Source organism: Danio rerio, chromosome 5 (assembly GCF_049306965.1).
Source record: "Danio rerio strain Tuebingen ecotype United States chromosome 5, GRCz12tu, whole genome shotgun sequence".
In the NCBI taxonomy this organism is placed as follows: Eukaryota; Metazoa; Chordata; class Actinopteri; order Cypriniformes; family Danionidae; genus Danio; species Danio rerio.
The window spans coordinates 3,173,896-3,189,156 of record NC_133180.1 but is presented as its reverse complement, the minus strand read 5'-3'; the positions used below and the strand labels follow the sequence as shown (position 1 = coordinate 3,189,156).

At 35.8% G+C, this 15,261-nt stretch overlaps 1 protein-coding gene and 1 long non-coding RNA gene across 7 annotated transcripts in view; one reads left to right on the top strand and one right to left on the bottom strand.

The window, feature by feature from the left end:
* mtmr4 (myotubularin related protein 4) overlaps positions 1-5,837 on the top strand; it is a 144,012-nt gene extending 138,175 nt beyond the window's left edge. For all 6 annotated transcript variants that reach the window (XM_009301130.5, XM_073951775.1, XM_073951777.1 and 3 more), the window contains one exon: positions 2,616-5,837. In XM_009301130.5, coding sequence (XP_009299405.1) covers positions 2,616-2,793 — 178 coding nt within the window. In that variant the 3' untranslated portion in view covers positions 2,794-5,837. The remainder of the gene's footprint in view (positions 1-2,615) is intronic.
* LOC141385725 (uncharacterized) lies at positions 1,611-14,779 on the bottom strand. Its single transcript, XR_012406627.1, has 3 exons — positions 14,686-14,779; positions 8,012-8,191; positions 1,611-2,289 (listed from the first exon to the last, which is right to left on the bottom strand). It is a non-coding gene; the product is annotated as an uncharacterized lncRNA (long non-coding RNA).
* Positions 14,780-15,261: the final 482 nt, after the last annotated feature.

Below are 15,261 nucleotides of genomic sequence, written 5' to 3'. Positions count from 1 at the left end.
AAACTCTCCAGGACACCGGCCCTCCAGGACCGAGTGTGGACATCCTAGCTTTAAGGCAAGTCATTTCATTCTGTGGCCTTTTATAAAGGCCTCTCGTCAGTATGCTCAGGCATTCTGTCTGAATGGGGAAACATCAAATTCTCCAAAACTGTTTGTCAAGCTTGTTATTACATATTTGGAATCACCAATAATATTAAACAACATAACTTTAGTGTCTAAACATTAGAAACAAAACAAAATCTGCATTATTTCAGGGTGCCCGAGCTAATGTGTGTGCGCACTCGATCTACACATGTTCATCCTCTGGATAATGATCAGAAGAGCAGTGCGATCAGACAGAGTAATTCTCAACTTGATCTTGATGGTGAATCTCCTCCAGAAATGACAGCGACTCTTTGTTTACAAGTTCGTGCGGCAATTGTGTGGTGGCTGTCATGTGATGTACTTTTGACAGGACGGACTGTACCCCGTGGTCGTTTCACACAGATTACAAAACCGAAAAACTTTTGTTTTCAAGTGTAGTTGGATCATTTAAAAGTAGAGGTTTCAAGCTTTATGTGGATATATTTCTTATGTCTGTGAAGCAAGTATTCGCTGAGATTGCTGTGCGTTTGTTGTCATAAAAGCAAACGTCTGGTCTGAGCTTTCCCCCAGAGAAACATCAGTCTATAGCGATCGATGATTGGCTCCTGTACTAGTAGGCGGGGCTTCATTCACCATATTGACCATTACACTAGTCTTGTGTATTCTATAGACTTTGGTATAACTTAAATTAACAAACTAAACCTTAGTTTAAATTGTTTTATAAAATAAAATAAACCTAGAACTCAAGTAGCATAAGCATAAACCACCATGGAAGGAAATTCACTCTAAGGGTGTTTTCACACCTGCCTTATTTAGTTGTGTTGAATCGCACTAGAGTTTGTTTTCCCTCTTGGTACGGTTTGTTTGGGCAGGTGTGAACAAAGCAATTGTACTCCAGTGTGCACCAAAAGCAGACCAAAAAATCGTACCGAGACCTCTCCTTAAAGAGTTGGTCCCAGTACGTTTTTAAACGCCCCCTGGAGCGGTGGGCTTATGGTGGGAATATGATCTGAACTAAAACAGGTCCAACCGCAAAAAGTACTGCGCCTTTTGGACTACTCCAGCTGCTGTAGGCTGATGCGCTGTGCATCAAATCAAATCAAATCATAGTACAAACTATATAGTATACCATGAGCAGGGACACAGTCAGCAGCGCAGTCGTAGCTCCATAGTAAAAGCAACATTTTGTGTCTGCCGGTTTTGTTTACTTTCGGGAGTTCATTGGCATTTTCCCACACGTGAGTTCTGACCAATCGATAAGCAGTTTAGGAAATATGTTCAACAACATCTGGCCAATGAGAGATGTGGATTTTGTCTGTTGACTGCATTTTGGTTCTTTTCAACTGGTTCGGAACAAAGCCAGCAGTGTGGTGTGAAAACGACCCAAAGACGGCAGAAGATGCAGCAATGTATCTGTGTATTTCCTTTTAGAAGTTAATATTAAACTAAGAGTAGATGACATAACATACATTAGTTTAATGTGTGTGACAAGCGGATGGAGGAAGAAATAAACTGAAAACCAAATATTACTGCAATTATTTATTTCCCTTACATCCAATGAAACCAGTGAAAATATATTATACAGTGAAAGAGAAATATTTACAATGATTAAATGATGAATTACCTGGGGGGAGAGGAAGTAGTTGAATGTGCTTAAATCAAAGAAATAAATATAACAAAACTCAGTAACTGTTTTCACCAAACTAAACTAAATATGAAAAGAAAAGCATGAAAAGAAACATCTTCAACGCACCAAACGTCTTAACTAAACTGCTCTAACTAAAAACAAAACATACAGAAAACAGCACATTCTCCTGAACCTAGTGAACTAATACAAAATATCAATCTGAGTGCTGTATATGTATATCGCGCAACTTACTCCTACACCTCTCCGAGGCATCACTCAAACATGTCAGTTACTGGACAAGTTCACAAGCAAACACATTGCATTATTAAATCGCATACTTTAGACAAGAGCATTAAACAAGCAAAACACATTCTCTCAGACGAGCCCTCGCAAAAGAGACTGTCCTCACAGAGACCCACAGAAAGAGTAAGAGCGAGAACGAAAGAGACAGAGAGATCGCCATTGCAGTTTGGGCTCGGCTTTTAAACGCTACGCCAACCAGCGATTGGTGGCGCAAACCCAGCGTCAGCGGCCAACGTCATCAGCATGAAATGCGGATCCTCCAATGCCGTTCGTACCTGTAACACATGCATGAAATGACACACCCACATACAAACAAACGCACACACTTATCCAAAATACATTCTGCAAAGCGAACGTTACAGTATCATTTAGTGCCCTTGGTTCAGACCAAATGACCCAAACTACAGATGTGAAAGCACCCTAAAAGCTCTGCCAATGATGTGTGTTTTGGGAAGTTTGCAGCAGATGTCTCCAGCACACTGTAAAACATCTGAAATGTTTTGCTCGTTGTCAATTCTGCAGCAAATTGGATCATGGTTGAGTTTAATTTACATCTTTAGATGGAAACATTGACTGGTGTGTGTGTGTGTGTGTCCTGCAGGAACTGTGGGAATGTGTTTTGTAAAGACTGCTGCCACCTGAAGCTGCCCATTCCAGACCAGCAGCTGTACGACCCGGTTCTAGTCTGCAATACCTGCTACGACCTGCTGCTGGAGTCCCGAACGCGAGAGTTACGCTCGCAGCAGCTGAAAAAGGCCATCGCCACCGCCTCCAGCTGAGAGACCGATGCTCTCTACAGTCAAACACACCCAGAGCGGACGTCCCGCTGCACACCGGGAGCGTTTCTAACACACAGCGCTGCTCTGCTCGAGGACGTTCAGGTTCAGACGCCCAGAACAGCGTTTTCTTCTGCATCTGGAAATCAATATGCATCGTCACACCGCAGAGGAGGAAAACACGGGACAATCATCCAGAGGCTCACTATTTAAACCCAGAGAAGACTGCTGCTGCTGCTGCTGCTACAGTATTTAAAATGATTCTACTTTTGTATCCTTATGATTTTTCGTGCACTACAGAGAGAGGGGATCCGAGACCAAAACTGGAGAAATCTGCAGTTGTTTACTTGCTGTTTGTTTGTTTGTCTGCTGTTTGAGGCTTGAATGTACTGTTTGTTTGTTGATCGTGCAGTTTCTGAACAGATTTAAAGAGACGGTTCACACAAAAGTAAAAATCTAAATGTACTATTTACTTTCCGACAAGTTGATACGCAAAAGAAGATGTTTTGAAGAATGTTGGAATTTGGTGGTTTCCATAGTATTCCCCCCCCCACTATAGTAGGTAATGGGTTCCGATTTCAAACATTTTTGGCCATGATATTTTTTTATTTTGTTTGCACATATTGAAATTCAACATTTTACATGCATTTATTTACAACAATAACAAACACTGCAGGTACAAACTATACAAAGCAAAAGAATATAAGAGATATAGATATATTAGAAAAGAATATGTGTTAAAAACTCCAAAACAAAACAGCAACTAAATAAAAATGCTCCTGTTTTGTTTACTGTTAATCTCGTCAAAAGTGACTAATATAATAACATCATCTTTTGTGTTGAACTGATGAGACTCGAGCAGGTTTTTGATTGGGAATTGATGGCAGAATTTACATTTTAGTGTGAACTGTCCCTTTAAATAAACACTCCACTTATTTCTTTTTTTTTGCAAATACGCTTATTTTACAGCTCCTCTACAGTTAAACAGTGGATATTTACCATTGTTGAATCCATTCAGCCGATCTCCGGGTCTGGCGGGAGCACTTTTAGCTTAGCTTAGCATAGATCATTGAAACAGATTAGACCATTAGCATCTCATGGTCATTTTTCTACTGCGTGTGTTAAATCATGCATTTCATTATTGAAGTAGATTAGAGTGATTTTATTAGCGCTAAACTGGAGGATGGTAGTATTACACTTGCATAAGGCATTATGAATTATTGCAGACTCATCTGATGGATGGATTTAACCTCATAAAACCCGATGAAAATGGATAGAGGCCTTAAAATGATCAACATTATCAAACTTGATACTGATAACATTGGCTTCATACCTTCTGTTTACTGATCCGATGAAGGCTTTTTAGAGGTTTTCCTTGCCTCTTCTGAAGCTACATTATGCAGTAAGACTGAAAAGTTGTTCTTTTCTAGACTGTTATAATTCAGCCGATATCTGGGCTTGATGAGAGCACGATTAGCTTAGCTTAGCATAGATCATTGAATCGGATTAGACCATTAGCATCTCTTGATCATTTTCCTGGTTAAAGCTTGCCTCTTCTGAAGCTACATTGTGCATTAAGACTGACAGAAAATGAAAAGTTTTCTAGGTTGATATGACTAGGAACTATACTAATTGTGGCGTGATAATCATGGAACTTTTCTGCATTAAAATTGACTGCATGGTCGGCAGTAAAGTTCCTTTATTATTATGCCAGAATTAGTATAGTTCCTAGTCATAACAACCTAGAAAACAGCAACTTTTCATTTTTCTGTCAGTCTTAATGCACAATGTAGCTTCATAAGAGGCAAGCATTAACTGGGAAAATGATCAAGAGATGCTAATGGTCTAATTCGATTTAATGATCTATGCTAAGCTAAGCTAAAAGTGTTCGGGTCAAGCCCAGATATCGGCTGAATTATAAGAGTCTAGAAAAGAACAACTTTTCATTTTCTGTCAGTCTTCATGCATAATGTTGCTTCAGAAGAGGCAAGCTTTAACCAGGAAAATGATCAAGAGATGCTAATGGTCTAATCCGATTCAATGATCTATGCTAAGCTAAGCTAAAACTGCTCCCCCTTGACCCAAAGATCGGCTGAATGGATTGATCAATGGTGAAACTCCACTGTTTAACTCTAGAAACGTTGTGAAAATGAATAATAAAAGTGAAGTGTTCCCTTTTAAGCTGCTAGTTTGCTTCGTAAAGATCCTTATTTTTCCAGTCACTCTTTTTGAAACTGCGCTTTAAGCTTAACTGTGAAAATCCACTCTCTTGTTTGATTGTGAAATCAATGTTTTAAATGCCAAAATCCAACTCAGATTCCAACATATCAGAACTCGATAATAGGGAAATCACTCATCGCAGTTTGACGCAGATCAAGCTGATCATGTTTGCACCGTTAACCTGTCTGTTGTTGTGGTAACTATACTCATATTGCACTGCGCCGCCACAAAACTAGCGCTAGTTTCTTTTCTACGACTTCATCTGAACGCTCGTCGATCTCCAAAACCCAGACACAGGTCAACTACTGGCCATTTCATGCTTTTGTCTTCTGTGTCTGGTGAAAAACAAACAGCATCACCTCACATTTGTTCAAACTAAGAGTTCTGGTTTCTTTTCCGTCATGTGGTCTGTGTTTTCAGAGCCGGTGGATGATGGTGTGGTGTTTAACGCTGATCCTCTCAGCAGTGCCATGTGTTTTATTTTCTTACTGGTTTGTAACTTTAACATGTTTAATGGTAGATGCTTAACAACAAACAACAACAGAAGAAGAGGAATGATGATGATGATAGAGGAGCTGATCTACACACACTGAGAAGCGTTTGGGTTTGGTCTGATGGATTATCGCTTGTTTTGTTTTTTCATGGTGTTAATGAAGGACACATTTTGAGTTGAAACATTAAAAAAATAATAAAAAAGGAACCCAGAAATGTGATGTATAGTTATCCGGTCTGTATAGTGGCTCAGATTTGTCACTTAGTGAATAATTGTTGTAAAGAAATGCACTGTACAAGTTCAATCCCATGGGTTAAATAAATCTTTATCAGCCGACTGAGTCCCATCTTTGGTTAAATGAGTTTGAGGTTTACATGTTTATTCCGATCATCTCCGTATGCGGAAAATTTGGATCCGAATTGAGCTGCAGATCCGTAGAAATATTTGAACTCCTGCAACTAGACCGGATGCAATGTATTCCAGTGTTGTGCAAGCAGGTCTGTGTGTGCGAGATGAGAAATAGGACTTTATTTGGTTATTTTTTTAATCAAAAGACGTCTATATTTAAAAAAAAAAAACATTTCTGTTCATAAATGCAAGTAATAAAAAAAAAATATATATATATATATATTTTTATGTCGTCTCCACATTCCCCCCAATATTTTAGCGGTCTGAGTTTCTAGTATTCCTTCAACCATGGCGAACACAGAAAATAATGGTTCCTGCTTTTGCACTATTTTGGACGCTGCGAGAACAGCTTGTCTCACATGGTGCACGTCAGAACTGAAAATTCTGTGCGACTGCCACAAGGGGGCGTATTCCGACAGTTATGTTCAAATGTTGTGTGCAGATGAAATGCGGCTTTAGGAGAGAACCCCAGACTTCCCTCTCCCAGCTCCTCTGGGGAGATCCTGAGGCGCTCAGAGGCTAGCCGAGAGACATCTAAGGGTGCTTTCACTACACTTACACTTACCTACACTTTTGTTTTGGAACATGTCTCGATTGCCCAGTTAGCGCGGTTCGTTTGGCATATGTGAACAGGGCAATCGCGCTCTGTTCCGCGCCAAAGTAATCGCTCCGAGATCACTTGAGTGAGGTGGTCTCGGCTCGATTGAAACAAACCCTGGAGCGGTTCGATTACAGTGAGAAAGCGATATGATCCGAGCGCGGTTATATCACAGTGTTCTATGGATATGTAATAGGCATACGGCTATATGAAGAGAGAATTATGAGAATGGCGGGAAGTTTCGCGAGTCTCCGGATGCCCGCAAACGAGTGATGATCTCCTGGTAATCTCGCGTCTCCCTCACGGTCCTCAAATAGGCTACGTCGCGCACCTTTCTCACCCCTCCCCACCGCATCTGTTTTCACACACATCGCGCATGCACACCCTGTCAATCACCACCCAACCACCACCTCTCCTGACAGCTTAGCGGGACGCTGCAAATTAAACCCTGACACTCTGACCAATGTGAGGAGAGTTTACTCGCACGTGACTTGTTTTAGCTCTTTTGGTCCGATTAGAAACTTTGCAGTGTGAACGCGAATCGCTCCAAGAGCAAAGAGCAACAATGTAACATTTGTAATCTCTGTTTCGGAACAACTGAATCGATTCACAGGTGTGAAAGCAGCCTAATACTCCCTCCAGCGTGTGGGTCTTCCCCGAGGCCTCCTTCTGGTGGAACATGCCTGGAACTCCTCCTTAGGTATACTGTAGGCATCCGAAACAGATGTCCAAGCCACCTCAGCTGACTTCTCTCAATGTGGAGGAGCAGCAGCTCTACTCCGAGCTCCTCCCGAGTGACAGAGCTCATCATCACCTTGTCTAAGGGTCCACCCTGCGAAGGACACTCATTTTGGCTGCTTGTATCCGAGATCTTGTCCTTTCAGTCATGACCATAGGTGAGAGTAGGAACGTAGATTGACCGGTAAATCGAGAGCTTTGTCTTTCGACTCAGTTCCTTTACCACAATGGACCGCTACATCGACCGTATTACTGCTGCACCAATCCGCCTGTCAATCTCACACTCCATCCTTCCCTCACTCATGAACAAAGCCCTGAGATACTTAACTCCTCCGCCTGCGGGAAGGGCTTTCCTTTAACCTGGAGATTGCAAACCACCTTTTTCTGGTGGAGGATTAAATATAATAAACCATTTGACCTGCTACAGAAAATTGGGCTACACTTTAAGGTGATGTAGTTGTTGTGTAACGATTCACTAAGTAATATTAATTACCCATACTAACTGAGTTTAAGGTGAGTTAGATGCATCATTCATTGTAATTACTATAGTACGTTATGTAACTATAGGGCTGGGCGATATGGCAAAACTCAAATCATAAGCCATCTCATATCCTGATAATGTTATATACTCATGATATCATTTCATTCATTTTCTTGTCGGCTTAGTCACTTTATTAATCTGAGGTCGCCACAGCGGAATGAACCGCTAACTTATCCAGCCAGTTTTTTTACACACTACGGACAATTTAGCCTACCCAATTCACCTGTACTGCATGTCTTTGGACTGTGGGGGAAACCGGAGTACCCGGAGGAAACCCACGCAAAGGCAGGGAGAACATGCAAACTCCACACAGAAACGCCAACTCAGCCGAGGTTCGAACCAGCAACCTTTTTGCTGTGATGCGACTGCGCCACTGCCTCCCCCGATATCATTTCAGTAAATCCTAAATATAAAATAAAGAAACATCAAGCAAAGCACAACAGTACTATTTCATAATGCACATAGTATAGCAAACACGCGTCTAATAACTTTCACACATGTCTGTCCAAACAGCTTGAAAAGTAGATTTTTCACCAGGAGTGCCCTTTAAAACAAATAAACATCACCGAATCAAACAAACAAAGAGAAAAAGAAAAACAGACCTCTGTTCAAACACAAAAACGGGACTTATACACAAAAGACAGGGACTAGTTTATTACAAGAAGGTAACTAAACATCACAAACTAATACAAAACAACCACCAAACATAGTCAAATAATACACTTAAAATAATTAACCAATATATAAACAAAACTAGCAATTCAAATACTAATAATAAACAAACATATAGTAATAAACATTTAAACACCCCCCTCAGCCAATTTGCATGTTGGTTTGGTCGGGCGGAAGAAAATGTCAGCAAATGTTGCCGGCCGGTCCCTTAGAGCAGTCGGATCTGTGTTAGACTACAGTCTCTGAAGCAATGAGCCACGCCATCTTGGATCCCACAGGTAACTTTAACTCAAAGAAATAAATATCATCAAATCTTGTCAAAAGAACTAGAAAGTGTGCACTCCGAACCAGCAACTTATGACATGAAATAATTGAAATAAAAATGTGAAACTGAACCAAACGGTGTCTGTCACTATTGACTATAATCTGTAACAAATAAGAAATACCAAATTAACATTTATAAATGTGGCTGTGTGTGTGTATATACCATTGTATTAATGTGGGGACACAGCGTTGGCCATCACAATCTATAAGAACACTGAGAATATTATGATCGATCAGTAAAACAATTAGTATGTTCACATGGACACCCGTAATGCGATTTTAAAATGAGTAAGATTATACTCTGATTAAGAGTCTGCCATGTAAACAGCGATTTTGACACGGTGCATGAAGCGTTCCTGAATGAAAGTGAGGTGCCAAACTGCAGTTAACATCAAAAAATGAAAAATGAAACACCTGAAATTACAGTACATGAAACTCCGGAGGAAATGTGGATAGCGTGGCGACTCGATGATGTTAAACAAATTATGTGCTATAACGTGTAAAAGCGGATCATGAAAGGAACATTCAAAAAGCAGCTCATGTAAACACCTTAATCTTAATATTGTCTTATTCAAATTAAGGCAAAGATTTACATTAATGATGTCCGTGTAATTGTAGTTATTGACCGATGCACTTTGTATTCTGGTTTGAGTGAATGGTGCAAAATCATGTTGAAAGTGAAAGACTTGTCATGACATTATGGCCCATATTAAAAACAAGCTTTAGAGTCCTAGAAGCTGGATATCAACCCACAGTGACTTTCACCTAACATTAGCAAGTCAATAAGAGTGTACTGAGAAATGCAATGTCAAGAGTTCATTCTTGTCCATCAACTAAAAAAAAGCTAAATTGACAATAAGAAAAAATTAAAATGTATGCATGTTTTTTTTTTATTGACATATAATGCAAAGACTTCAGTTCACAAATGGCAAACTAAACTCATTCTGCTCAACGAATAATAAAAAAAATAAAGTAGATGTTTTTTTAAACAGCTGGAAACACTTTCATTACACAGACTACAGCTCTGATCTTCAATAAATGCTCAGAGAATAGAGATTTTTAGGTGCAGTTCATTTTCACACACACAGATATGAGAAACACAAAATTACTAAGATTTAAGATAACTAAAGACAGTCCTAAATGTCACTTAGTACTGCAAAATGATGATACAAATGCATATAGAGAACGAAACCTGCAAAAACAACAAATAAATATGCAAATAAATATATAAATGAGTTTAAAAAATGCATAAATTCCTGCATTAAACAATAAATAAATAAATGAGTAAATAAATCCACAAATTCCTGCTTAAATAAACAATAAGTATGCAAATAAATAAATGTGTAAATAAATGCATAAATACCTGCATAAAACAAAAAATAAATGCAGAAATAAAGAGTAAAATCCATAAAAACCTGCATAAAAAACCTGCATTCAACTTTATTGTCATTACACATGTACAAGTTGCATTGTACTTGTACATGTGTAATGACAATAAAGTTGAATCTAATTTAATCTAATAAAACAATAAATACGCAAATAAAGAGTAAATGAATCCATAAATTCCTGCATAAAACAAAAAAAAAAAAATATGCAAATAAATTACTAAATAAATCCATACATTTCTGCATAAAGTAATAAATAATGCATATGCAAATAAATAATATAAATAAATCCATAGATTTCTGAATAAATAAATAAATAATTAAATACGCAAATAAAGAGTAAATAAACAGAGTAAATATATCCATAAATACCAGAATAAAATAATAAATATATGCAAATAAAGAGTAAATAAATCCATAAATACCTGCATAAAACCATAAATAAATATGCAAATAAAGAGTAATTAAATCTATAAAAACCTGCATAAAATAATAAATATGCAAATAAAGAGTAAATAAAGCCATAAATACCTGCATAAAACAATAAACAAATACACAAATGAATAAAGTAAATAAAACCATAAATACCTGCATAAAACAGTAAATAAAAATGCAAATAAAGACTAAATAAATCCATAAATACCTGCATAAAACAATAAATAAATACGCAAATAAAGAGTAAATTAATCCATAAATAACTGCATAAAAAATAAACAAATACACAAATAAATAGAGTAAAGAAATCCATAAATACCTGCATAAAACAATAAATAAAAATGCAAATAAAGAGTAAATAAATCCATAAATACCAGCATAAAATATTAAACAAATACACAAATAAATAGAGTAAAGAAATCCATAAATACCTGCATAAAACAATAAATAAAGAGTAAATAAATCCATAAATACCTGCATAAAAAAATAAAAAAATACACAAATAAAGAGTAAATAAATCCATAAATACCTGCATAAAACAATAAATAAAAATGCAAATAAAGAGTAAATAAATCCATAAATACCAGCATAAAATAATAAATAAATACGCAAAATAAAGAGTAAATAAATCCATAAATAACTGCATAAAACAATAAATAAAGAGTAAATAAATCCATAAATACCTGCATAAAAAAATAAACAAATACACAAATAAATAGAGTAAAGAAATCCATAAATACCTGCATAAAACAATAAATAAAAATGCAAATAAAGAGTAAATAAATCCATAAATACCAGCATAAAATAATAAATAAATACGCAAAATAAAGAATAAATAAATCCATAAATAACTGCATAAAACAATAAATAAAGAGTAAATAAATCCATAAATACCTGCATAAAGCAATAAATACATATGCAAATAGAGTAAATATATCCATAAACAGCTGCATAAAACAATATGTAAATAAAGAGTAAATATAGCCATAAATACTTGCATAAAACAATAAATATGTAAATAAAGAGTAAATAAATCCATAAATACCAGCCTAAAATAATAAATAAATATGCAAATAAAGAGTAATTAAATCCATAAATACCTGCATAAAACAATAAATAAATATGCAAATAAATAGAGTAAATAAATCCATAAATACCTGCATTAAAAAATAAACGCGCAAATAGAGTAAATAAATCCATAAATACCTGCAAAAATTAATTAATAAATACGAAAATAAATAAGAGTTAATAATTCCATAAATACTTGCATAAAACAATAAATAAATGCACAAATAAAGAGTAAATAAATCCATAAATACCTGCATAAAACAACAAATAAATATGTGAATAGATTAAATAAATCCATAAATACCTGCATTAAAAAATAAACGCGCAAATAGAGTAAATAAATCCATAAAAACCTGGAAAAATTAATAAATAAATACGCAAATAAATAGAGTAATTCCATAAATACTTGCATAAAACAATAAATAAATGCGCAAATAAAGAGTAAATAAATCCATAAACACCTTCATAAAACAATAAATAAATATGCGAATAGATTAAATAAATCCATAAATACCTGCATAAAACAATAAATAAATACGCAAATAAATAGATTAATTAAATCCATAAATACTTGTATAAAACAATAAATAAATATGCAAATAAAGAGTAAATGAATCCATAAATACCTGCATAAAGCAATAAATAAATACGCAAATAAAGAGTAAATGAATCCACAAATTCCTGCATAAATAAATAAACAATAGTGCTGGCAGGTAAATAATTAAATCAATTACATGAATGTTGGGGGGGAAAAGGTATTTTGTAAAGCATTTTCTTTTTCCCCTAAAATTAAAATTATTGTTTAAAATTAAAATTAATTGTTGGGAATTTTAGTAATATATATATATATATATATATATATATATAAAACATAAGAACTTACCTTAAAATGAGGCAAAATCCCACAGACCCCTTTAACAGTGTTGAGGAAAACAACAAGCGACTTTAAACCATGAAAATGACACTTAAACATAGAAAAACAATCATATAGAAAAACAAATGTGACAGTTATATCAGCCGCCCAGAGGGAAACCAAACTGGACAAAAATGATTAAAACATGCAATTATCTACATTTGACTACACTGATACTGACTAGTTATTTACTTAGTGAAAGGTGAGGGCGATTGGAAATGTTTGTAGGCATTTGTCAGAGTCATTAAGCCAGGAAGAAGCTTTTGAACTATTCCCAATCAGCCAGGGGCGTAGCAGCAGTGGGGACAGAGGGATACGTCCCCCTCACTTTTAGAGACAGACCATTTAGAAACAGGTGTTTAATAATTATTTGAACTTAAACTTTTGGATCTCATACAGCTCCCATTTTCTGTGGGCCCTAAAAAGCCAGTTTTGTAAAAGAAAACATGTCAGACTTAACTACAAAACGTCATATATAATAAAATATTGAGACAGAAAGTATTGCGAGTGTGTGAAATTGTCTGTTTTTTCAAAAGGCCTGATGTTAAGATCATAAAGCAAACTGAATAAGAGCAGATTTTTGAAGTCGTGAAGATTTAATCCAAACAGAGTAGCTATTATCCTTCTGACCTCCAGAACACACATCAGCCGTTCAGAGGGAAACTGAACTGGACCCCGGCTTACAGTCACCCACCAATCGAAGCTTCACCACTGAACTCCACTGAAAAGTGAGAGATATTTGGGCAGGTATTGACCATGGAAAAAGTGACTGAGTGGGGGAACAGCATCAGCATCACCATCCAGACAGAGACTGGGCCCAAAATGAACAAACAGACCCGCTGAGGGTGTTCTGAGAGGTTTCTTTTAGCGTATTTTGATATGTCCTTGTAATATATATATATATCTATTTTTGTTGTTGTTATGTGTTTTAGATAACTACACTACCACTATGTTGAGGTAAAGTTTAGTTTTATATCCACATTCGGACTTTCCTCTTAATATTACAATATCAGGAAAGCATTATTGCAAATATATAAGTGTCAAATCATATTAGCAGCCAATGATTATCAAAGTACAGCATTGTTTACAGTCAATTTAACAGTGCTAATGTTGCTTTAAAGTCAAACTTGCATGCGATTTCACACCCAATATTCAAAGTAGCATGATAAACAATTAGGGAGCCTGTCACAAGTGGTCACTGAACAGATGTGCGAATATAACACCCAATTTACCTCAAATACTACTATTATTATACATTGTTTTTGGTAGTTTGCATTATTATTATCAATATTTATTAAGTTATTTGGTGGATGCCATTTTTTCCAATATAGGCTCTACCACAACCTCTTTTCAATTATATTTCCTCGATTTGTATTTATTTATTTACACAATAAAAGGGAAACGTGATTTGTCCTTATTACAGAATCCATTTTAGTTATTTCAGGTCTTTACGCATTTTTTTGGTTAAGAATATTTTGGAAGAACAACACAAACTGATTAAAACAGGCAATTGGCTATATTTTTGGCAACATTGATACTGACTGAACATTGAAAAGTGAGGGCAACCTTACTTTCATATAAGTTATATAGATGTTATAATAAACCTAGTCTTGTCAACATTTTGGAAACCGTTTTCTTTTTAATTGAGACATTGTTTAAAATGTTGCTTTTCAATGGGGGTGTATGAATATATAATATTTAACTCAATATTTTAATTCATTATGCCTAACAGTTATCCGCGCTGTTGTTCTATGGTCTATTAAAAATTTCATTCCAAAATGGCCGCCGCGTGACACTAGCGGCATCTAGCAGTTTCCTAAATAGCAACAGTGTCGACTCTTGGTGATTCTATGCTGTATGCTAAAGATTAAGAAATTGAATTCAATAATCCCTTTACAATTTTCATTTTAATCACAAATCACAGATTCCGTTTTAAATTCTAAAATGTATTTTTCAGCCTTCCATCATTAATAACATGTATACCTCGCTTTAAATCTATCAATTTCCTGTCAAGAGTGTTACAGCTAATTCAACTCTTACCTGATACACTTAATGCTTTATTTATCCGATTTTAGAACTTAGTTTGAAAAGCACACTTACTGGTTTCGTCGCAGGCTGTTTCTTTAATCCTCGTTTGGATCGAGGTTGTTATGAAAGAACTGCACCCTCCACCTTCGCGGTCACTGTCAAATGTTGTAAACAGGGAGCAGTGGAGATTTATACCTCCCGCTTCTGCCGGCCGATACCAACTGAAGGCAATATCACGGGGGAGGACAAATGTAGTAAAGCTTATTCGTTACTTGTTTTATTTACATCTATAATTGACAGTTAATTTTTATGTTTGTTATGCCATTTATATAAGAAATATGTATTAAAACTTTAATTTGCTTGGATAAAAATACCTGTTGGTATAAAATGTTCATTTGTGTTTCTCCCCTATGTCGCGTGCATTAGTAGTTAGGCTCAGCCTGCTTCGATGTGGTTTTGTTTATGATATCTGCATGTGATTTTTGGCTCTCAATATTTTCTAATGTTTTCTTGGTTAAAGCTAGGACGCTGACAAATAAGTCTTTCATTAATAACAAAATTAAAGAAACAATTTAGCATCTTATTTCATTATATTTATTCAAGAAAATCTCGAAAACATTTTAAATTGTTTATTAAGAAATGCAGTGT